The sequence below is a fragment of the Chiloscyllium plagiosum genome, unplaced genomic scaffold, assembly GCF_037043375.1.
Source record: "Chiloscyllium plagiosum isolate Xiang-an unplaced genomic scaffold, Cpla_swu_hap1 HiC_scaffold_8, whole genome shotgun sequence".
NCBI classification, from domain to species: Eukaryota; Metazoa; Chordata; class Chondrichthyes; order Orectolobiformes; family Hemiscylliidae; genus Chiloscyllium; species Chiloscyllium plagiosum.
The window spans coordinates 45,996,460-46,021,650 of record NW_028270146.1 but is presented as its reverse complement, the minus strand read 5'-3'; the positions used below and the strand labels follow the sequence as shown (position 1 = coordinate 46,021,650).

Sequence of the window (25,191 nt, the reverse complement as noted above, 5' to 3'; positions counted from 1 at the left end):
TTTAAGCCTAAGTGGCTTTTACAGTGAATTTTACAGTGATATCCTGCCCTGCTTAAAACTGCCAGTCTGTCAGATGCTGGAGGTTCCTGTGACCAGCAGCACTGCTTTAGAGGCACAGAAACACCACAGTCCAGAAGCAGCAAATAGGAGGGTTACTTTCCCAAGGAGAAGTTTGGATTGGATTGGTGTCATGGGGAGAGGAGGGTATCTGGAGGTTTGGAGGCAAGTGTGGCTTTCAATGAGCATTTGCCATCCCCACCTGAGACCATAGTCACCCATACAATGGGCCAGGGTGAAAGTGAGGACTGCAGATGCTGGAGATCGGAGTCAAAAAGTGAGACACTGGAAAAGCACAGTTGGTCAGGCAGCATCTGAGAATCAGGACATTCCTGATGAAGAACTTACACTCGAAACATTGACTCTCTTGCTCCTCAGATGCTGCCTGACCCTCTGTGTTTTTCCAGAGCCACACTTTTTGACATGGAATGGGCCAATCCAGCAGGCAGATTGCTTAATTTTACCAAGGGGGAAGGCCATTACTTTTCTTGCCTGCTCCTCAGCAGCATGATCTACAGTGGTAGCATGAAAAGCACTTAAGAGATCATTAATTGACCACTTAAGAAACTCAATTGGCAGCATTTGATGAGCCTACCCATTGAGAATTTGATTCCTGTGGTGGCAAAAAATTGAACCAAAATAGAGATTCCAGTGACAGGATCTCGAGACATTAACTCTGTTTTCTGCCCACAGATGCTGCCAAACCTGCTTGGTTTCTTCAGCAATTTCTGTTTCTGTTTCAGATTTTCAACATCCATAGTTCTTTGTTTGATTTTGCTGTTCAATTGCTCATTTAATTCAGTTACCCTGAGACAAATCATAACTTTGCTATTAAAAACTTGACACATCAGTGAGGGCAGTTTTGATTAATGATAAGAATGAGCACGTTGTCTTATGAGGAGGGTTGGACAGACTGGGCTTGTTTCCACTGCAGTTTAGAAGAGTAAGGAGTAACTTGGTTATAAGATCCTGAACAGTCTTGACAAGGTTGACATAGAAAGGATCTTTTCTCTTGAGTGAGTGCAGAACAAGGGGACACTGTTTTAAACTTAGGTATTCCCTGTTTAGGACAGAGGTACGGAGATTGTTCAGCTTTGGAACTCTGTCCTTCAAAAGATAGTGACGGTGGTGGTTTTGAACACTTTTTTAAGAAGATGGTAGATAGATTGTTGTAAGATGGAAGATTATAGAAGTAATTGGAGATGTGGAATTCATAAAACTAAGAGATCAGCCATAATCTTATTGAAAGGTGCAGGGGCTTGAATAGGGTAAATTACATACTTGTACTCCTATTTGAATGTATTTATGTTTTTAGAATGTTATTTATGGTTAATTTCCTGATTTTAAAACTGTGGAATTTAGTATTGGAAAGCTGGGAAATTGTCAACTTTTTATAAGTGTACTGTGTAATATTGCAAGGTTGTGTGGTGATTAATTGCAAATTAAAGTTCTCTACAATGTTTAAACTAAACATAGAAACCAAATCTCTGCCTAGAGTAATTTACAGTTTTCTATTATCTAACTGGACCACCCTTGTGTCTTGTAAGTAATGTCATTTTGTGCTAAATGTTGTCTCTTTTGTGCTATGGAAATGACTGCAGAAGTAATCACCATTTGATGTAATTTCTAATACAAAGTACAGAGTTTTCAGATAGAGGAGGATTTCGTCCTATTGATCAAGACAGAATTAGAATCAACACTTTAAGACCATAAGACCAATAGATATAGGAGTGTAATTCGGCATTTGGCCCATCGAGTCTACTCTGCCATTCGATCATCGCTTATGTGTTTCTCAATCCCATTCCCCTGCCTTCTGCCCGTAACCCTTAATCCCTTATTAATCAAGAACCTATCTATTTCTGTGTTAAATAAACTCAATGGCTTGACCTGAGCAGCCTTCTGCGGCAATGAGTTCCATAGATTCATTGTCCTCTGGCTGAAGAAATTCCTCCTCATCTCAGTTCTAAAGGGTTATCTCTGTACTCTGAAGCTGTGCCATTGGGCCCTGTTTTCTTTAACTAGTGGAAACATCTTCTCCACATCTACATTATCCAGGCCTCCCAGTATTCTGTACGTTTCAATCAGATTTCCCGCTCATTCTTCAAGACTCCATCGAATACATCCTCATATGATGAGCTCTTCATCACTGGGATCATTCTTGCAAACCTCCTCTGGGTCCCCTGCAATGCTAGTATATCCTTCCTTAGATACAGTGCCCAAAACTGCCCATAATATTCCAAATGTGGTCTGACCAGAACCTCATACAACAGACATTTCTGTTTTTGTGCTCTAGTCCTCTTGAAATGAATGCTAATATTGTATTTAATTTCCTAACTGCCAACTGAACCTACATGTTAACCTTAAAAGAATCCTGAACAGGACTCCCAAGTCCCTTTGTGCTTCAGATTTCTGAAGCTTTTCCCTATTTAGGAAATAGTCTATGCCTCTATTCTATCTACCAAAGTGCATATGCTCACACTTCTCCACGTTGTATTCCATCTACCACTTCTTTGCACACTCATAAAGGGGAGTGATGGCTCAGTAATATTATTGCTAGACTATTAATTCAGGTCATGTTCTTGGAGCCTGGGTTCAAATCCTGCCACAGCAGATGGTGGAATTTGAATTCAATAAAAAAAATCTGGAATTAAGAGTCAAATAGTGACCACAAAAACATTGTTGACAGTCGGAAAAAACATCTGGTTCACTAATGTAGTTTAGGGAAGGAAACTGACATCCTTACCTGGTCTGACCTACATGTGACTCCAGGCCACAGCAATGTGGTTGATTCTCAAGTGCCCTTTGGGTAGTTACGGATTGGCAATAAATGCTGGCAATCAGTGCCAGTCAGTGATGCCCACATCCCATGAGTGAATAACAAGTTACTCGCTTAGCCTGTCAAGTCCTTCTGCAGTCTCCCTGTTTCCTCAACACTACCTGTCCCTCCACCTACCTTTTTGTCACCTGCAAACTTAGCAACAATGCCCTTCGTTCATTTGTCTAGATCATTAATGTATAATGTGAATAGTTGTGGTCCCAATATTGACCTCTGCAGGAACTCCACTAGTTGCCAGCTGCCATTCTGAAAAAGACCCCTATGTCCCTATTCTCTGCCAATCCTCTATCCATGCCAGTGCCTTGCCCCTAATACCAGGAGCTCTGCTGTTATTCAGCAACTTCCTATTCAGCGCCTCATCAAACATCTTCTGGAAATCCAAATAGATCACGTCCACTGGCTCTCCTTTGTCTAACTTGCTCATTATTTCCTCAAAGAATTCTGAAAGATTTGTCAAGTATGGCCTCATGGCCTCCATTGATGAAGCCGTGGTGACTCCATTCTATTTTACTATGCACTTTCAAGTACTCTGCAATCTCATCCTTAATAATGGACTCTGAAATCTTACCAACGATCGAGGTCAGGCTAACTGGCCTGTGGTTTCCTGTCTTCTGCCTCCCTTCCCTCTTAAACAGGGGTTTTACATTAGCCATTTTCCTGTCCTTATTTCTGAGGACATTTGTTCCCCATTTCTACTTTACCCAGCCTCATTTTCCAATGATCCATTGTCCACTCTTGCCTACCTCTTACCTTTTAAATATTAGAAAAATAACTCATTCAATCTTCTTTTACATTACTAGCTAGTTTCCTGTCATAGTTCATCTTCTCGCCCCCTGTTGCTTCTTTAGTTATCCTTTGCTGGTTTCTAAAGATTTCATGATCCTCTGGCTTCCCACTAAACTTCACCTCATGGGCTCTTCCTTGTTTTTTACTCATGGTTTTCTGGTTGTCTCTGATTTCACCAGTAAGCCAGGTTGCTTCATCCTCCCTTAATATGTTTCTTCTTCTTTAAGATGAATTTTACTGTACTTCCCAAATTAACCCAGAAACCCCTGCCATTGCTGATCCACCATCTTCCCTGATAGTCTCCCCTTCCAATCAACTCTGGCCAGCTCCTCCCTCGTGTCTTTGTAGTTACATTTACTCAATTGTAATACAGGTACATCTGAGTCAATCTTCTCCCTTTCAAACCGCAAAGTGAATTCTGTCATGGTCACTGACCTAAAGGTTCTTTCACTTTCAGCTCACTAATGAAGTCTGCCTCATAACACAACCTAAATCCAGAATTGCCTGTTCCCTTGAGAGCTGTACTATAAGTTGCTTTAAAAAAATCTCACAAGCATTCCACAAATTTCTTTCCTTGAACTGTGCTACCAACCTGACTTTCCCAGTACACCTGCATATTCCAGTCCTCCATGATTATTGTAATATTGTCTTTCATATATCTCCTGATTTATTTTCTTCTCCATATCCTAATGGCAGCTAGGATCCATCAAGGGTTTTTCCCTTTGTGATTTCTGCGCACACTGACTCTGTGTCTTCGAACTCCTTCTCACTTCATTTCATTTCTTACAAACAAGACAACCCTGCCCCCCCTGCCCATCTACCTATCCATTCAGTAGGACATGTATCCTTGGATATTTAGTTCCCATTCTTGATCCATTTGTAGCTAATTCTCTGTGACACCCACAACACGTACCTGCCAATTTCAATCTGCGCTACAAACTCATTTAGCTTGTTTGTCATGCCATTTCTCACTTGTGCCTATCTTGTTTTGTATACCTTGCATGCATTTAAGTACAACACCCTCTGTCCTACATTGACTGACCCCCAATTTTCATCGTTGTCTACTTATCTGCTGTGCCTAAAGTTAGATTCCTGAATTTTTCCATTTTCTCTGTCCTGTTACTTGTTCTGGAAACTTTGAACTCTGCTGACCCCTTCCCCGCCTTAACTTTTTCCATAATTACCCATACAACCGAACCCACCTCCCACCCCTCACTGTTTCCTTTAAACCCCAATCCACAGCCCTAGTTAGGCGATTCTCTGAGACTTTGGACCCAGCAAGATTCAGGCAGTGTCTGTCTCATTGGAGCAGCCCCCTTCTTCCCCATTACTGATACTAATGTCCCATGAATTCATAGCAATTTCTCCCACACTAATTTTTGAGGCACACATTTATCTCTAATCCTAGTTGCTCATGGCTCAGGTAGTAATCTAGAGATTATTACATTTTTAGTTTAGCTTTTAAATCTAGTCCCTAGCTGTTCATATTCCCTCAGCAGATTGTCTTTCCTCTTTCTACCTATATCACTGGTACCTAAATGGACTATTTATTGATAAATGGCTTGTGACTTATTTGATCCAGATAGGTCAAAGAAGGAGAAATGTGGATTGATTTTTGTCTTCAGTACTTGAAATATAATCTCTCAGAATAGGGTTTTGATCCATCCTAGAACCAACCCGGTATGTATTCAATTGTTTTCAATCAATTGAAATTTGCACAGATTCTACAACAAGCTGGTGATCAGTTCCACATTATCATCCAGGCAGTGATGACGTGAGTGGAAATGTCACTGCAGTATTTGCGTATTCCCCAAAGTGGGGAAGTTTGAAGGGCAAAATAGAATGTAGCTTTGAAGTACTATACCATGTTAACATTATTTTCCTTTTGAAAATTGAAATAATCCCGAAAAGTTTCTGTTATGATTTGAAAAGTTGACTTTTTCCTCTCTGATGAAACTCAAAGCAGTGTGTTTTAAGTGTCAATACAAGATATTAATTTTGTGTATGTCTTGAAACCCTTGAATAATGTAAATAAAGATTTATTTGGTGCTAAGATTTACCAAGCATATTTGGTTCATGTTACCCATGTTGTTTTTGTATTGAGTCAAAGTTTGTTTATTTGTTTAACAAAAAATTGATTCACAGGAACATCAAGATAATACATCTCTGTAATAGTTTTGAAAAAATTTTTTTTAGGCAACTGATGGAACAACGCCATGAACAAATGGAAAGAGAACGACGAGCTTCCATGTCTGGTGAGTCTTGCTTAGCAACATTTATTTGCATTTTGTCACACTCCTGAGTGTCACCGCTTCAAATCAGTTTCCCTAAAGACCTTTCCAGGGACGTTGTTGAAATGGCACACCTCAAAAATAACATATTCTAAAGTTTTAGGTTAGATTATATACAGTCACGTAAACCAGTCTGACATGGCATGAAGCAAATACTTCATACCCGTGTGGTGCACTGGTCAAATTCCTAAGCCACCCAGGGCAAAATGCAATAATGGCTTGGATGCAAAACAGATGGCAGCATATCAGCTCAGTGAAGTCGAGTGGAAAAGATGTCCCATTCAGCTACAATGCCTGAGTAGGCAGTTGAATTTCAATATTCTTACCCTCCCCCACCAACAAAAATTGCTATCTATTATTGGAATGAATTCTTGTGGGTATTTAAAGCTGTCAGTAGGCGTGGAACAATGATAGTTTATAATTGTTTAGCACTTTAACTCAGTAAAATGTCCTTTAATACTAAAAGGAGCACAAAAAGCAAAATTTGACTCCATAATGAGATGCTGTATTTGTCAAAAGGTGTATTGACAGCAATAATTACTGGTGTGTCCTAACACAGATGGTGATATTCTTTTATTTATGTTTTCTGACACTTATGTACGTTTTAACCAAGTGTTCAAATGCTGAAATGAATGGTGCCCTCTGCTGTAATGTAGTAACATAAACTCTTCTGTTGTGTACTAACACAGGGAGTAACACTAACATCTCCACGTGCCAACACTGACAGTAACATAACCCCACTGCTCTGAGAGTAACTAGATACTGATAGTAACATTACTAAGTTAGTATGTGCAAATGCTAACAGCTACATTGCTCATTGGTGCAAAGGTAGTAATATTATTTGCATTTGTGTTGATATTTATATCCCTCGCTGTTACTTCTCATGCCCCCAAGCATCAATCTTCGACTCCCTCTTATGTTCTACCTTTTAGGAGCGCTATTACATCACCCAGCATAAGCTTCTCCATCTACGTTGACAATATGCAGTGCTGGCTTATTATCATCAATCTCAACTACATTAATGTCTCAAAATTGTCACACTGTTTTCCAACAACCAGTACTGGATGAGCATAAATTTGCAGTGTCTAATATTGGGAAAGCTAAAACCGTTGTCGTTTCTGACTTTGTTTCCTAGCCACTGCCTATTTGTTGGAAGCAGCCTTTAAGTGAATCAGAATTTTCAAAATTTTGGTGCCAGGTTTCACACCATGATGAAGTTCTGATCACACATGTATGCTACCACTATGTCCGCCAATTTCCACCTCTGATATATAGGCTATTCACCCTGTCTCAGCTCATCTGAGAGGATGATAATATAGAGACTGCCAGGCCTTGAATGATGTGAGCTATCATGAGAAATGTGGGAAAATTATGTGAGAAGTGAAGCAAGATCTTTCTCGACATTGGGAACAACAAGTTGCATTTTCCATCTAAGTTCTGGACATTAAGCCAAGATTCTCACTAGTGAACAGTGAGAGTCCTATTAAAGGGGATTATTACTCATTATCATCATCATTATTGCATCGTGTTGCCTTGCTAATATGCACGCTCCTATTCGACTACCCACCAGATAGAAAATAAGAAACCTCATAATTGAAAATCAGAGTAATTCCCAAGAAACTTCAGCTTGCTGCTTGCTCATCTGGATCTCCGTCTTCAATATGCAATACCAACAAATCAGGGCACACTCCATGGGCAGCAGCAACTACATACCCTACATCCATGGGTATTGGCATCCAACAGATGCCAGCCTCTCTACATCATCACAATACACATCCAATCCACTTATGGATGTTTTTGTACTTTAATGCCGATGCAAGGACAGTTTGTGAACAGAGACGCTTGCTTGCATTTTTTTCGAGCTCACTCATTTAGCATCAATCTGGATACTCCCAGCATCTCTGCTTTCCCTTTTCGTGTTTTGCTCCCTCAGCTGTGGCTAACAGGTGCATGGTACTTGTGTCCTGAATTGTCTCTTAATGTAGGCACAAAGCCAGGCAGCTTGCTGTGGTTGTCAACAGTAATCAGTCAAGGGGTGGATAGTGCTACGTGTCATACGTAGCACCTGCACCATGTGGAGGGGAGTTAGAAGGTGAGTTACTCACTGCAATATTCTTAGTCTCCGATCTGTTTTAGTAGCCATTGTATTTACATCTGGTCCAGTTCAATTTCTGGTCATTGGTAGCCCCCAGGGTATTGATAGCAGGATATTCAGTAATCGAAGTGTCATTAAGTGTCAAGGGGCAGTGGTGAGATGGTCGCTACATGTTATTAATGTGGCAAAAATATCATATTTAACATAAGTTGCTTCAGTATCTGAGGAGTCACGAATGATGCTGAACATAGCACAATCATCTGCAAACATCTCCACTTCTGACCTTATGATGGAGGGAAGGCCATTGATAAAGCAGCTGAAGGTGGTTGGGTAAAGGACACTGCCCTGAAGAACTCCTGAAAAGATGTCCTGGAATGGAGATTATTGATCTCCAATAACCACAACCATCTTCCTATAAGCTGACATGGGTCCGACCAGCAGAGAGTTTTCACTCTGATTCCCATTGATTCCAGTTCTGCTCAGGCTCCCTAATGCCACACTCTGTCAACTGCAGCCTTGATGTCAAGGACTGTCATTGTCACCTCACCTCTTTTGTCCAGGTTTGAACCAAGGCTGTAATGAGGTCAGGAGCTGAGTGGTCCTGACGGAACGCTATCTGGACGTGAATGAGCAGATTATTGCTGAGCAGGTGCTGCTGATAACATCTTCCATCACTTTACTGATGATCAAGAGTAGACTGATTGGATTTGTCTTGCCTTTTGTGTATAGGACACACCTGGGCAATTTTTCATATTGTTGGTTATATTAGATTAGATTCCCTACAGTGTGGAAACAGGCCCTTCGGCCCAATAAGTCCACAACGACCCTCCGAAGACCAACCCACCCAGACCCATTCCCCTACATTTACCCCTGACTAATGCACCTAACACTATGGGCAATTCAGCATTGCCAATTCACCTAACCTGCATATCTTTGGACTGTGGGAGGAAGCCGGAGCACCTGGAGGAAACCCACACAGACACGGGGAGAATGTGCAAACTCCACACAGGCAGTCACCCGAGGCTGGAATTGAATCTGGGGTGCTCTGAGGCAGCAGTGCTAACCACTGAGCCACCGTGCTGCATACCAGTATTGCAGGTAAGCTGGAACAGCTTGGCTAAGGGAACTGCAAATCCTGGAGCATAATTCAGTACTGTTGCTAGAATGTTGTTAGGGCCCCATGGCCTTTATGGTATCCAGTCCCTCCAACCACTTCTTAATATCAGTTTGGCTGAAGACTCGTGTCTGAGATTCTAGAGACCTGGAGGAGGCTGAAGTGGATCATCCACTTGGTATTTCTGTCTAAAGAATACTGTGAATGCTTCAGTCTTGTCTTTTGCACTGATGTGTTAGTCGTTTCCATCATTGAACATGGGGATATTTGTAGAGTCTCCCCCTCCAGTTAGATGTTTGATTGATCACCACCATTGAGGTAAAAACAATGACTGCAGATGCTGGAAACCAGATTCTGGATCAGTGGTGCTGGAAGAGCACAGCAATTCAGGCAGCATCCGACGAGCAGCAAAATCGACGTTTCGGGCAAAAGCCCTTCATCACCACCATTCATGACTGGATGTGGCAGGACTGCAGAGTTAGATCTGATCCAGTAGTTATGGGATTGCTTAGCTACTGTCTATCACTTGTTGTTTCTGCTGTTTGGCATGCATGTTTGGTAGCCTCATTTGGCTGACATCTAATCTTTTAGGTATGCCTGGTGCTCCTCTTGGCATATCCTCCTCCAGTCCCCTTTGAACCATTTGGCTTGAAGTTAATAATGTGGTTTCAAAATTAAAGTGGAATGCTGTTTCGTCAAATCCAGGGAGACAGCTTTTAGTCAGGAGTTCCTGGCACAGTTAGTCAAGAACAGCAATAGGTATCAGTCTAGAGGCTTAGACACAGTCATTCAGCTGGTTGGGGGTAGTTAAGGCCCAGATCATCTCCTTATAACAAGTGAGAAGCCAAACGTTGAGAAGCCCACCAACTGACCTTGCTGTTTCTGCCCTACTGTGCACTGTTTATCCTGGAATGAGAGAAAAAGAGGGATTAAGAGAGACAAAAGTGTCCAGCAGAGCTGGTATTACACATGGTGGGGGAAGGTGGGGAGGTGTGGCGATTGAGTGAGTAGACAGTGCAGAGGCCAAGTAGGTTTAGTGATGTGGGTGATTTCGGATTGTAGAACCGAGTGAGGGAAAATGTTGCATATAGTAGTGAAAGTGATGGATCATGAGCTTTGATTGCTTATGGGTGGAGAGACAGAATGAGTGTGCAGTAGCAGTGTGAAGATGGCAATACTTATCCTGGAGGAACACAGAAGGTTGTTGACCTCTTCCTACATTGCTGGGCACTCCTCCAGACTGCACAAACTCTGATGGCAACCTCGAACCAAGCTGGCGGGGTCTGGTGTTGTGGCTACCTCTACCTGTCCTATGTGAAGTGAACATCCCTCCTCTGATCATCCGGCCCTCCAGGTGCCTGTCCACAAAGTGAAGTACCAATTTTCTCTTCCCTGCTACGGCCGCAGGAAATATGTAATACAGCTAGAGACTAATGGTACTTGAGCAGGTGCACAATCTTTTAAAGATGTTGGTGATGCCAGGGATCACAGGATATGAGATCAATAGCATGTGCTTCCATTCTTTCAGTTGCAGTCATTGAGAAAATTAAGTTCTCAGGTGAGAGGGGCACCATAGGGAAGTGGCAGGTGGTTAATGAGGTGTGTTTGGGACAATACCCCAAGAATACTCACTAGACCTCGTAGAGAGGGAACCTCCTTGAAACCTAATAAAAATAACACTTTGCCAAAATATGCTAAGATTTAGCCCAAATAATTCAGTGTCATTAGCATAGATGACGAAGCTTGCTCTGTGTTCTGAAATGATATTGCTGAAAGACAGTACATAGATGAGAGTTGAGGATATGTCTTTGGTGGGGCACGAAAGCTAACGGATATAACTATCAATAAAATGCCAATATTATTGCTGTCTGTTGAGCAGTGTAGCTGTTAGCATTAATACAGACTAGCTTTGTAAAGTTACTGTCAGTATTGTGTTACTATTGAAACAATAGAGTTATGATACCATCAGTGTTACCACATAGCAGTACATGTTCATGCTGTATGTTGATAATCACAGAAGACCTAATGTTCCAAAATCACAGCAGAAGTTATCACTCATTTCCGTGTTGGACATTTGTATTGGTTGGCATGCAAATAAGTGTCAGAAAACATAAATGAAGAGTTAGGGCACACCAGTAATTTTTGCTGTCAATGTATCTTATAACAGGTTGGTCAACATTTTCAAAAGTGATGGATGTTTTTTTAATTTGGAAAATTATATGTTAACACTATAAATTCTATGAACCACTTTTGTATTCTACAAAATATTGAAAATATGGCAATATGATAATGTAGAGGCAGATTATGAACCTATTTCTTGGCATTTTCAGTATAATGCTAATATTGTCACGTGAACGTTTTTAGCAAGTGCTCAAATCCCACAACAGCACAGCCAGCTTGCAAGTTAAACATACTGTATAAAGAAAAAAGGATTTCTGACAAAGATCATTATTGCATATCTTTAATGAAAATGTTAAAATATTGTATTTATTGGCAGTGAAAAGAAACATACAATACTTTTTGAAATAGTGAGAGACAAAGTGGAATTAATGAAGGCTTGTAATAAGTTGTCCAACTTATCATAGGGAGAAAGTGAGGACTGCAGATGCTGGAGATCAGAGTCGAGAATGTAGTGCTGGAAAAGCACAGCAGGTCAGGCAGCATCCGAGGAGCAGGACAATCGGGCATAAGCCCTTCATCAGGAATGAGGCTTGTGGGTCAGGGCTGAGAGATAAATGGGAGGGGGTTTGGGTTTGTGGAAAGGTAGCTGAGAAAGCGATAGGTGAATGAAGGTGAGGGCGAAGGTGATAGGTCAGAGAGGGAAGTTATGGACAGGTCCAGAGGGTGGTGCCGAGTTCGAGACTTGGGACTGGGATAATGTGGGGGGAGGAGAAATGAGGAAGCTGTTGAAATCCACATTTACAGGGTCTCAAGGCGGAATATGAGGCTTTCTTCCTCCAGGCGTCGATGGTAACAGTTTGGCGGTGGTGGAGGCCCAGGACTTGCATGTCCTTGACGGAGTGGGAGGGGGAGTTGAAGTGTTCAGCCACAGGGCGGTGGGGTTGGTTGGTGCAGATGTCCCAGAGATGTTCTATGAAATGATTCGCAATGTAGAGGAGACCACACCGGGTGCAATGGATGCAGTAGATGACATTGGTAGAGATACAGGTAAATTTCTGATGGATATGAAAGGATCCCTTGGGGCCTTGGATGGAGGTGAGGGGAGTGGTGTGGGCACAGGTTTTGCACGTCCTGCCGTGGCAGAGAACTGTGCCAGGAGTGGGATGTGGGCTAGTGTGGGGTGTGGACCTGACGAGGGATTCGCGGAGGGAATAGTCTTTTCGGAACACTGATAGGGGTGGGGAGGGAAATATATCTCTGGTGGTGGCGTCCGTTTGGAGGTGGTGGAGGATGATGGGTTGTAGGCGGAGGTTGTTGGGGTGGAAGGTGAGGGCCGTAGGGTTCTATCCTTGTTGCATTGGGAGGGATGGAGTTCAAGGGTGGTGGTGCGTGAAGTGGAGGAGATGCCCTGGAAGGCATCATCAACTGTGTGGGAAGGGAAGTTGCAATTGTGGAAGAAGGAGGCCATCTGGGACTTTGAGGTGGAACTGGTGATCTTGGGAACAGATGCGGTGGAGGAGTGGGAATAAGAGATTGAGTTTTTACAGGAGGTAGGCTGGGAGGAGGTGTAGTCTAGGTAGTTGTGGGAGTCGGTGGGCTTGTAGTATATGCCTGTGGTTAGTCGGTCACCAGAGATTGTGAATGGAGAGGTCCAGGAAGGGGAGAGAGGTTTCTCAGCTGGACAAGGTGAATTTGAAATCAGGTTGGAAGGTATTGGTAAAGTTGATGAACTTCGCAGGAGCACGAGTTGGCACCAATACAATCATTGATGTAGCGGAGGAACATCAATGGGGTAGTGGTGCTGGTATAACTGCGGAAGATGGACGGTTCCACACATCCGACAAACAGGTAGGCATAGCTGAACCCCATGTGGGTGCCCTTGGCTACCCTTTTGGTTTGGAGGAAGTGGGAGGATTGGAAGGAGAAGTTGTTAAGGATAAGGATCAGTTCAGCCAGGTGGATAAGGGTGTCGGCGGAAGGATATTGGTTGGGACAGTGTGAGAGGAAGAAACGGAGGACTTGGAGACCTTCATCATGGCAGACAATGTGTGCAGGGACTGGATGTCCATGGTGAAGATGAGGCATTGGGAGCCGGGGAAACAAATTAGTAACTGTTCAATCTATAATGCTTGTGCTGACGTTTTGCTTAAGCAATATTAAATTAATCTCACTGATCATACCCTTCAGACTCTTTCCTCACAAAATACAATCTTTAAACCCAGTTATTTGTCATTAAAAAAAAAGATATTTTCACCAAACATCAAATGATTTATTCATTTTATCACCAAACCTTATTTATTCAAAGCAAGAATATTTAATAGTAATCACCTGTACTACTCAGTGGTGTATTGAACCACTTGTTTAAAGGTGTAATTTTCAGCTACTTTTAGAGGGTTTTTGTGAATAGTATTCCAACCCTGCAAGAATTCAGATGCTTTAATCATTTGACATGATTCAAATGGTTGATCATGCTTTGTATTTGTCTGCAAGTGTATTTTTTATTGTTACTATGGGCTGTCTGATTTAAAAGTGTTTGAAAAGAGCCCAGTGTAGCCACTTGAGTCCTGATAGCAGTCTATAAAGTTGAAAGTGATGTGATCCTTTAAAGGAAATCTGCTGTTCACACACGAAAAGTCAACATAATCAGTAATGGTTGACTGTTCTGTGTGTCACTTGTGTGTCAGCTACAATAGCAAATTTGATGATTGAGTGAGTGTAAATTATCAACATAATTTGATCATAAGATTCATTCATCAAATTTGCTATTGTAGCTGAATAATCAAGATGTTAGGAAAATATACTGTGAAGGACTGCTAACTGTGGGAGGGAGGTAGCATGCAACGTGGAGTATAGCATTAGGCAACATTAGACATTACATTAGTATGAACATAACTCCTCTCAGCCCCCTCGGGCAGGGCTGAAGAGAAAATATGTTGTGACATAGTGATAGCACACCTAACTTTTAACCATAAACTCTCCATTCAAGTTCCACTTCAGGACTTGATGGCCATAGAAGGAATATCATAATGTGACCAGGCAAACTGATGGGCAAGCTGATATGCCAGTGGAAGGTGATGAGAGTGGGAAAGCTCCTTGGTCAGCCAGACTGTGCCATAGCTGCAGCACAATCACCTCCCCATATTAGAAGACTCCACTTCTGTTTCTGGTCATGAACAGAGGGTCTAAGTGTTCTAAGGGTCTCCCAAACACACGGTGAATGTGTTTGTGGAAGATGAAAAGAAGATTTTTGTGAACTTATATCCTTTTAAACTATTTTTCTGTCATATAAGTCTGCAGAATATACAGATGTACCTGTGCTTTTGGCTGTCTATACTGCTGTGATGCAGTCTGACTTATACAGTCCTCAGTATTGCCTGAGCGGAAGCAAATTTAGGATTATCTCTGCTCCTTCTCCTCTCATTGCCTCTCATTCCACCTCATTCTCCATCCCATTACTTTTGGCAAGAAGCTGAATGTTATTTAAGTGGACAAAGACTGTGTAAAGCTGCAGTACATGGAGTTTTGGGGTCCGTGTACTAAAAGCTAGCATAAGGGTTCAGTAGATAATAGGAAAAGCAAATGGAACATTAACCTTTATTTCCAAGGAAATAGAGTAATAAAATAGGGAAGTCTTGCTAAAACTATACAATGCAGTAAGGCAGACCACAGTTGTATACCCTTATCTAAGGCAAATATAATGGCATTAAACTTGTTGGACTTTAGAAGACTAAGAGGCATCCTTATTGAAACATATAAGATTCTTAGAGAGTTTAGAACATAGAACAAAAAGCACAGGAGCATACGGACCATGGTGCTATTCTAACTTAATCCCATCTTCCTGTACATGATCTATATCCTTCTATTCTCTGTCTGCTCATGTGCCTGTCTAAATGCCTCTTAAATGTTGCTCTTCCCTGCTTCTTCCCTGGCAGTGTGGTCCAGGCACCTACCAACTCCTATGTAGAAAGTTGCCTCGCACATCTCCTTTAAACTTTGTCCCTTTCACCTTAAGCCCATACCTCCTAGTATTTTACATTTCCATCCTGGGACAAAGATTCTGAATACCCACCCAATCCATACCTTCATCATTTTATATACTTCATCAGGTTGCCTTCAGACATCAAAACTCCAGTGAAAATAATCCAATGCTGTCCAACCTCTCTCTAAAGCTAATACATTCTTACCCAGGCAACATCTTGGTAAAACCTGTTTTGCACCCTCTCCAAGCCCTCCACATCTTTCCAAACCAGAACTGCACACAACACTCCACATGTGGCTTAACTGAAGTCTTACACAGATGCAGCAAGATTTGCCAACTTTTATAAAAACTGAAAGAACTGCAGATGCTGTAAATCAGAAACGAAAACAAAATGTTAACGGGTTCTGAGATAGGGTCACTGGACCCGAAATGTTAACTCTGATTTCTCTTCACTGATGCTGCCAGACCTGCTGAGATTTTTCAGCAATTTGTGTTTTCATTGCCAAATTTTATACTCAATGCCCCAACTAATGAAGGCAAGCATGTCATATGCCTTCTTTACCACCTTATCCACATATGTTGTCACTTTCAGGTAGCAATGGATTTGCACCTCATGATCCCTCTGTATATTAACGCTCCTAAGGATCTTGCCATTTACTGCATACTTTCCTTTTGCATTTGACCTCCCAAATTTGACCTCCATCAGGGTAGGTGTGGAATGGTTGTTTCCCCATGTGGGAAGTTCGAGGACCAGAGAGCATAATCTCACAGTAAGGGATCACTCACTTAAAACAAAGATGAGAAGGAATTCCTTCTCTAGGAATATAGTGCATCTATGGAAATCTCTACCACAGAAGGCTTTTGAGGCTAGGTCGTTAAGTATATTCAAGGCTGAGACAGACAGATTTTTAACCAATAAGGGAATCAAGAGTTATGGGGAAATGGAGGAAAGTGGAGTTGAGGATTATCAGATATACCATGATCTCATTGAATGACAGAGCAGACTTGATTGGCTGAATGGCCTGTTCCTACTCTTACATGTTCTGGTTTTATGGTCATTCAGATCATTGCAATCATCTTCTCATTGGGAAAATGGATAATATGATCATTTCTGTCAAAGGTTCTGATGTCAGCATTTACCACAATAAAAAGTGGCCATACGTTCATAGGGCAGATATTTTGATACTGACCTCAAAAGGTCTGATGTGTATCAGGATGAAATAAAAGATTATTCCCATCTCTCTGTCAGTATGTTTTTCCAATTATGATAGAATATTCTAAAATTTTAATTGCTCTTTGCCTTTTTGATTTATAGTATTTTCTACTCACTGTTTCTTTTCTTCTTTTTCCACTGCTGCTTAGTTTCTACCCTTCAGATCAAAGTTTCTCCTTCCCCTTCTCATAGCCAATCTCCTCCACCTGAGTACAGTAACTACAGTGTGATTGTACCTTCGGGTACTGCCCCTCCTCCATCTTATGCCAGAGCTACATCCTTTGATTCCACAACCTCTCCTAAAGAAGTATTTGCTGACGATCCTTGCCAGCTAACATTGAGAAATGCACATACTGAATCTCCACCTCTTCCAACCTCAATGCCACAATTATCTGCTTCCATAAGTTCTGCATTTTCTCCTGTGCAGCCAAACCTAGGAAGCAGGTGTCAGCGTGTTAGACTGAACCCATTATCCCCTCCTCCTTCTCCCACCCACCCACCACCGTTGCTCCCTAAATCTGTCTCTGATTCATCTACTACATCTTCTCCTCTACCTCCATCTCCCCCCGTGATGATCACTTCTCCTCCCCACAGGGCTGTTGGACCACAGCCTATAATTCCAATTGCTCTTCCCGTTATTCGTGTGTGTGATAGCAAGATTAAAAGACCTATAGACTCTGTGGTTCAGGTAGCTCCATCAGCCACAAACCAGAATGGTCAGGATGAAGATCGTTTGCAAACAGCAACTCACCTGACCTCCAAGTCCCCAGTAAAAAGTACAGAGGGCTCTTTCACATTTAGTTTAGCATCTACTCCTGTATCTCAAGTGTCATTCTTAAGTAGTCCTTCCAGTTGCCAAATCCACCCACAGTTGTCATCTTCATCTGCACTCCCTGCACAGCAGGTATACAAAACCACCTCACACTTTGTTACATCTCCTCCATTTTATGCTGCTTGCTCTGAAGCAGCAATGTCCAAGAAGACCCCATCTCCCATGACATCAGTTACTTCAACTGCCATTACCCAGGCGGGTAAGTGATGTCGTGCTGGAAGTCATGCAACCTGTGTGTGGATTTTTGTTGATAGCATCTCTTGGCTTTTTTTTTGTCTTTCTCTGCTTGGTTTGAATATAGAAAAAGTTCATTCTTAAATGACTGTTGATGCATACAAAATTGTAAAGGACTAGTTTAATGGAGAAGATATGATGAGTTTTATTTTAAAGTATCTTTTTTAGTTTTGCAATGCCATTCTGTAGACATATCACTTGCTTTCATCCTATTATTTTCCTAATAAAGCATCTGAAATCTGGATTCTAATGACATGTTACTGTAATATCCCATGGAAATGCACCCAAGCACAATTGTTTTGTAATTACCAAAATTGACAGACTCGCCCACTGTAACTGGTTAACCTGTGAATGCTACAGTATTCTGCTTAATTCAGATTATGATTTGAGATAAAGGCGAAAAGAAATCAAATTATTTTAGGGTAAAAGCATAAAGCAAACATATGGCTTATATCAATCTATTGTGCTAGTCCTTTAAAATGACTTATTTTAGAGAGAAAGGTACTTCAAGTAATCCCCTTAGTCAATTGAAAGTAGTTACACCAATTATATTAAATATTGTAATTAAATGCTATTACACTTTATTTTGACCTTTAATCTTTTGGTATTCAATTTTGTGCTGCAAGACTAACCAGATAACATACATTTTAAATTTGCCTTCTCTTCAATTTCAAAGTGCAATGAAACATTAACATTTTATGCATCTTTACTTACTTCAACGTTAACCTGTTTTCAACAGTACATGATAGCATTTTGACCTTTCTTTCTAATTGATGATCTTCTTGAAGTACTTAAATTTATTTCTACTTTTATTTCAGTTCCCTCCATGCCTCCTGGAGGACCCCCAACCCAAAGTGTGTGTCCCCCGCCACCTCCTGCTGGTGGTCCCCCACCACCTCCACCGCCACCAGGGCCTCCACCAGCATCTGGAGGTGGGCCACCTCCTCCCCCTCCATTGCCAGCTTGTGGAAGCCCAGGGGCTAGAGGTGATGATGGACCTTCAGCTTCAGGTCTGGCAGCAGCACTTGCTGGAGCCAAACTGAGGAAAACCAGTCGGGTAGGAGTCTTACTTTTCTTTTAAATACTTCTGTGTTTACAAACAATTGAGACACCTTTTGATAAATTGGGGATTTGAAGCCACTTCATGCTCTTTGGAAATAACTTTTGTGGTGTAGTTTGTGGAGTGCTGTACCCAAATCAGCATTTAAAATCCTCGGGACCATTTCAGTACCTTTATTGCATGTTGATATTATAAATTGGTGCGCATTATTCAACTGCTAATATGAGAGTATGTTTTTCACATGGTATGCAGTGACTCTAACTTACACTTGTTTATCACTTCAGCTATGACACCATTTGACATTTTCCTCGGATTGAGAATTGCAGTGCAAATAATACACAGTAAATTATTTCAGATTGGAATACAATGTGATAATTGAGAGAATGCAATTCTTTTACAATATATACTCCAGGTTAATAAACCACATTCTGTTTTCCTGTGGCTATTTATATAGACAATAAGTTGTATCAATCACAAAGCTAGCCCATCTCCTGCCATTAGATCATCTAAACACATTAGCTTCACAGTAAGGACTTAGTTTAAAAAATACTTAAATGCATTCTGGATTAATACTTGGATCAATTGACAGAATCTCTTGCCCATGTAGTGTTTATAGATGGCAAATAAATACATAAAATATTGAATGTATGCCTGAGAAACTGTTATTAAAGTCTTGTTAAAGGTACACCTGGCATTTTGTGCTCAATTTTGGTTTCTATATTATAAGAAAGATGTTATTAGAGTGAGTTCTGAGATTGGAATGACAGTTTTCTGCTCAAAACATTACAATGTTGTGACATCACGCTGCAATAAAAAAGACTGGTAATGTTCCACTTGTAATAAAGATAAAGTCATCATAGTCTTACCAGACCATAGTGCTACTCTCTCATTAGGGAGAGATTAAGTGATGGTGGTTTAACCTGATGGTCACGATGCCTGAGATGAGAAGAGGGATTGAGAAGGAGAGACCCTCATGGTAACCCACATTTAATTCACCTTTCCTTTTGAATGTTTGTAACCTCAGCCAGCATAGGAATTAAACCCGTGCTTTGACATCACTCTGTATTGGAAACCAGCCATCCAGCCAACTGAGCTAACTGACCCCAATTATCTAAGCTGGTCATGTTTGCTTAAAATAATTGTGAGGTGATGAATTTGCAGTTAATTAGTTTTCTTCTGTTAAAGAATAATCTTTGGACTGGCTTTGCATGAAGTCTGGAAGACTCTGTGAACATTTGAAAATGTTGGATAGAATCCAGATGTTGGAGTTCTCACCACATTTCCAACTGGTCCATTTCTGTCAGCAGAGGAAAGGGGAGGGATTGCATAATTCACACAGGATGGGAACCTGACTCAGCAGAACAATTTAATTGTACTGCTTGATTTAAGGAGATACCAATTTTGGTGTTGCAAGGATGTTAACCGATAGTATTAAGATTAGAATAAGTTTGGGTGGAGCTAAGGAACAACACAAGCAGTAAACATTGGTAGGCATTGTTTATAGGCTACCAAAATGTTGTGGTAATGTTGGGCATGGTCTAAATCAGGAAAATAGAGATGTGTGTAATAAGGGCAATGCAGTAATTATGGCAAACTGCATTGTACACGTAGTCTGGGTTGACCAAAACAGCACTAATTCTGTGCAGAGTGAATTCCTGGATTGTGTAAAAGATGGGTTTCTGGAGCAGTACATTGAGGAGTCAGGCCAAGCTAGACTATTTTGTATTTAGTGTTATTGCAATGAAAAGGCAAATTAATAACCTTGTTGTATAGGGCCTTTGGGAAGTAGTGACCAGAGTATGGTAGAATATTGCATTATATTTGATATGATATAGTTCATTCTAAAACCAGGGCCTTAAACTTGAAGAAAGGAAACAAGGAAAATATGAGGGAACAGTTGGATACCATGGTTTGGGAAAATACCGTAAAAGATAGACGAAGGTTTGTTTTTAAGAAATATTACATGGTCTACAGCAGGCATACAGTTGTCTAAGTCACAAATATCCAAAGGGAAAGGTGAATCAAACATGGTATTGAAAAGAGGTTAAAGGTTGGATTGCAACAAAGTAAGTGATTTAAAAGATGCCAGAGAAGTGGTAAGTCTGAGGATTGGGAGACAATTTAGAACCCAGCAAAAAAGGACCAAGAAATTCATTAAAACAGAAACGAGACTATAAATAGAAACTAGCGAGCAGCGTAAAGTTGGGCTGTAATAATTTCTTTGGGGAGGAAAAAAGGAACAGATGAGCTAGAACCACTTCTGTGTCCTTTCAGCTGAGGCAGGAGAATTTCTAATGGACAGCAACAGGGTGAAGGACATAAACAGTTACTTTGCGTTTGTGCTCATGGAAAAACATACAGAATTCTCCAGGCAAAATAGGGACCTGTGAAATTGAGAAACTAAACTAAATTTGTGTTATAAAGAGGTACCATTTGAAAAGTTGAGTAAATTGATATTTGACAAATCTTCTGGTCTAGATAAGTGTCATCCTCGAGTTCTGAAGGAGGTGGCTTGAGAAATAATGGATGCATTGGTGGTTATCTTTCAAAGATGTATAGATTACGGAAAGGTTCTTATGAACTGGAAAGTGGCAAATGTAACTCCCCAATTTCAGAAAGAAAGAAGAGGGAGAATGGAAAACTACAGGTCTGTTAGTTTGATGTCAGTAATGTGAAAATGGTAGAACCTATCATAAAGGATGTGATAACTGGACATTTTGAAAAGAATGGTTAAAACTGGGCAGAATCAATATGGATTTTTAAAAATTAAGTTATTAGAGTTTTAAGGATATTGTAGCATTGATAAAACAGCTGAAGGATGTGGTATATTTAGATTTTCAGGAAGCTTTTGATAAGTTCCGCACAGAGACTTTTAAATAAAAATCAGGAGTGCATGGGACTGGGAAAAATATGTTAAAATGAATTAAGAGCTGGTTAATATATAGAAAACAGTGTAGGAACAAATCATTAATTCTTAGAATGGTAGGCTGTTCAAGTGGAGTAACCACAATGATCAGTGCTAAGTCCAGAGCTGTTCACAATCTTTATAAATAATTTGAATATGGTGACCAATTGGAAGATTTCCAACTTTGCTGATGACATTAATTGGGTGGAAATGTAAGTCCTATGGAGGATGCAATGATACTCCAACAAGACTTGGATAGAATATGTGAATGGGCTAGAACATGGCTGACAAAATATAATGTAATTGCCAAATTATTCACATTGGTGGGAAAAGCAAAAAGGCAGAAAATTTCTTAAATTTGAGCGCTTTGGACGTACTCGTGTTTAAAGAGACTTGGATGCTCCCATTCATGCGTGACTCAAAGCTAAAATGCAGGAGCAACAAACAATTCGGAAGACAAATGTTATGATGGTCCTCATTGCAAAGAGAGCTGAGTGCAAAAGTATAGATGTCTTACCACAGTTGTTTAAAGTCTTTGTGAAAGCACACACCAGATTCCACATGGTAGATTGGTTAGTAAGGCTACATCACATGGGATCCAGGGAAAGCCAACTGGATACAAAATTGTCTTGACGGTAGGAGACAGAGAGTGGTAGTAGAGGATTGTTGTTCAGACTGGAGGCCTGCGACCAGTGGTGTGTGGCAAAGATTGGTACTGGTTCCACTTCTGCTCATCATTTACATAAACATTTTGCATGTGAATACAGGAGGCATGGTTAGCTAGTTTGAGGATGAGACCAAAATTGGTCGTGGAGTAGACAGTGAAGAAGGTTATCTAAGAATACAATGAGATCTTGATCAACTGGGCTAGTGGGCCAAGGAATGGCGAATTGAGTTCAGTTTTGATAGATGTGAGGCGTTGCATTTAATAAGGTAAACCAGGGCAGGATCAACACAGTTAATTGTAGGACTCTGGGGAGTGTTACTGAACAGAGAGATCTTGGGGTCAGGTGCATAGTTCCTTGAAAGTGGTATCATAGGTAGACAGGGTGGTGAAGAAGGCATTTAGGCAGCTTGCCTTCATCGGTCAGAGCATTGAGTGCAGGAGTTGGGATGGCATGTTACAGCTGTCTAAGACAACGATATGACCACATTTGGAGTACTGCTTACAATTCTGGTTGCCCTGCTATAGGAAAGATGTTATTAAACTAGAAAGGATGCAAAACGATTTACAAGAATTTTACCAATATTGAAAGGTTTGAGTAATAAGGAGAGGCTCGATTGGCTAGAACCTTTTTCCCTGGACCATAGGAGGTTGAGGGGTGACCTTATAGATGCTTGTAAAATCATGAGAGGCATAAGTAAGGTGAATAACCAAGATCTTTTCCCCAGGGTAGAGGAATCTAATACTGGAAGGCTTAAGTTTATGAGAGGAAAGATTTAAAAGAGACCTGAGGGGCAACTTTTTCCCACAGAGGGTGGTGTGTGTATAGAAGGAGCTGCCAGAGGAAGTGAAAGAGGTGAGTACAATTAGAACATTTAAAAGACAGTTGGACAGGTACATGGATGGGAAGGTTTAGAGTGACATGGGCCAAATGCAGGCAGATGGGAATAGTTCAGTTTAGGATGAGTGGGCTGAAGGGTCTGCTTCCATGCTGTCTAACTCTATGACCTAGAGTACAGTGTACAGTTTCTGTTTTCTTACCTAATAAAAGAAATACTGTTATAGAGCATGGAAATTCATCAGATTAATCTACAGGATGGCATGATTGTCTTAAACAAAATCAAGTTGACTGAGTCTTTATTCTCTAGAATTTTGAAGAATGATCGATAATCTCATTGAAACTTGAAGATTGTTAAATGGCATGATAGGGTGGATATAGGTAGGTAGTTGAGTTTGAAACCAGAGGGTATACTTTCATGACAAAGAGTTTAGGTCTGAGATGAGGAGAAATTTCTTCACTCTTCGATTTAACTTAATTATTGAGCATGTTCAAATCAAAAGTCAACAGACTTTTAAGACTAATGACATCCAGTGATATGGATATAGCTGGGGAGAAATGATGTTGAGGTAGATAGTTATCTCCGATACAGGTAAATAATGAAGTAGGCTCAAAAGCCGAATGGCCTACTCATGTTTCTATGTTATGATAATCTATATTAACATAAGAAGTATTACAAGTTAAAATTTCAGATGTTATTACTTAGTACCTTGAAAGAATATGATTTGGTAAATTGAACAGTTTATATTAAAATGTTTAGCAAACAGAGATTGTTCCAAATCATAATCTTCCATCTCTAAACTTGTTTGCAGCCTGAAGAAGGTTCAGGAAGCTCCAGTCCTGGGGGAGTGTCAAAGAATGAAACCAATCGGAACAGCTGTGGGGCAGCAGCAGCTGGGGGAGGAGGAGGATTAATGGATGAAATGAATAAACTGCTCGCAAAACGGTATGTGCTAAGCCAGTGATAGCATGATCTAAATGTGTGATGAACTAGACAATTTAAGAACAAATATTACAGAGAAATATTGTATAGTCCATCATGTAATGATAGATGAACCTGATGGAATTAACTGGTTGGAAAAAATGGCACCAGTAATAGCAGATATTTAAACACAGCTTGTATAGGTACAGGTAAAGACTAAGAGTTAAGGTGATGTATGAACATTATGTTTCCAAGGATAATTGGGAAGATTAAAGTAAAATTGCTTTGAAACAAACTATGAAAAATAGAATAAATATCTTGTATAGGAAAGAAGGAGATTAGTTTAGGAAAATTAGGAATTAAGGATGACAATTAATATGAATGAAGATGAATTTAAAGCACACACTTAAGGAAATGACGTAAAGAAGAGAAAGACTTTTTCGAGATAAAGAGAGCCATTTTGATGTGTCAGTAACAGGATAATAGAGCAATTATTTTATTGTGGAAATTGGAAGTCTGCCTTTAGAAGATGATGAATGAATCGTTGGTGAAGACCCTTATTCAAAATGAAATTGCATTAAATTGCAGGCCAGACTGTTGAATGTGGTTGGGAAGAGGGAACAAAGCCACAAACCATAATTTTTGCAAACTCTTGCAAGGTGCATTATACGGAAGAAAAGTAGAACAGCAATTGTTACATCTCTACTAAAAGAACAGCTGAGATAATGCAAGGGATGTGATTGGCCAATTTTGATCAATTTCTAGCGTTCATAATGCAGAATGGAATTGACAAACATTGAAGGCAGGATGTTTAGTTGATCGTGAGGCCAGGACCAGAGATGACCAGGCCCACAAACTGGCACCATTGGCTGATTCAGTGCCAAGTTCATGAGCCACAACCATTTTAGAGAGGCTGGGTGAGCACTGGAATGCATCACCTTCTGTTTAGCAGTGGGTTGACAACTAAGGACAATTAAGAGATCTGTTAAAACCCTTTGTCTGCAACAGCTGGGATTTCCAAAAGCCATTTGGACTTTTCATTTTAGTTTGAAACATAGCCAGTGGATCGAGATGAGCAATTCTGGCAGTGGCACAACTATTCCATAAGGTACCAATATGATGATATTCATTCACCATAGCTGCCAGGACACATCTGCAGTCATTGGTCATCCCATGTACAGTTTCCCTTTTATTCAAGCATATAAATTAGGAACAGAAGTAGGCCATTCAGCCCAATAATCCTG

General features: G+C 40.7%; 1 protein-coding gene across 1 annotated transcript in view; it reads left to right on the top strand.

The window, feature by feature from the left end:
* LOC122553525 (ena/VASP-like protein) overlaps positions 1–25,191 on the top strand; it is a 283,915-nt gene that overhangs the window by 231,596 nt on the left and 27,128 nt on the right. Inside the window, exons 5-7 of the mRNA XM_087989777.1 lie at positions 5,876–5,934; positions 18,377–18,615; positions 23,838–23,971. Coding sequence (XP_087845903.1) covers positions 5,876–5,934; positions 18,377–18,615; positions 23,838–23,971 — 432 coding nt within the window. The remainder of the gene's footprint in view (positions 1–5,875; positions 5,935–18,376; positions 18,616–23,837; positions 23,972–25,191) is intronic.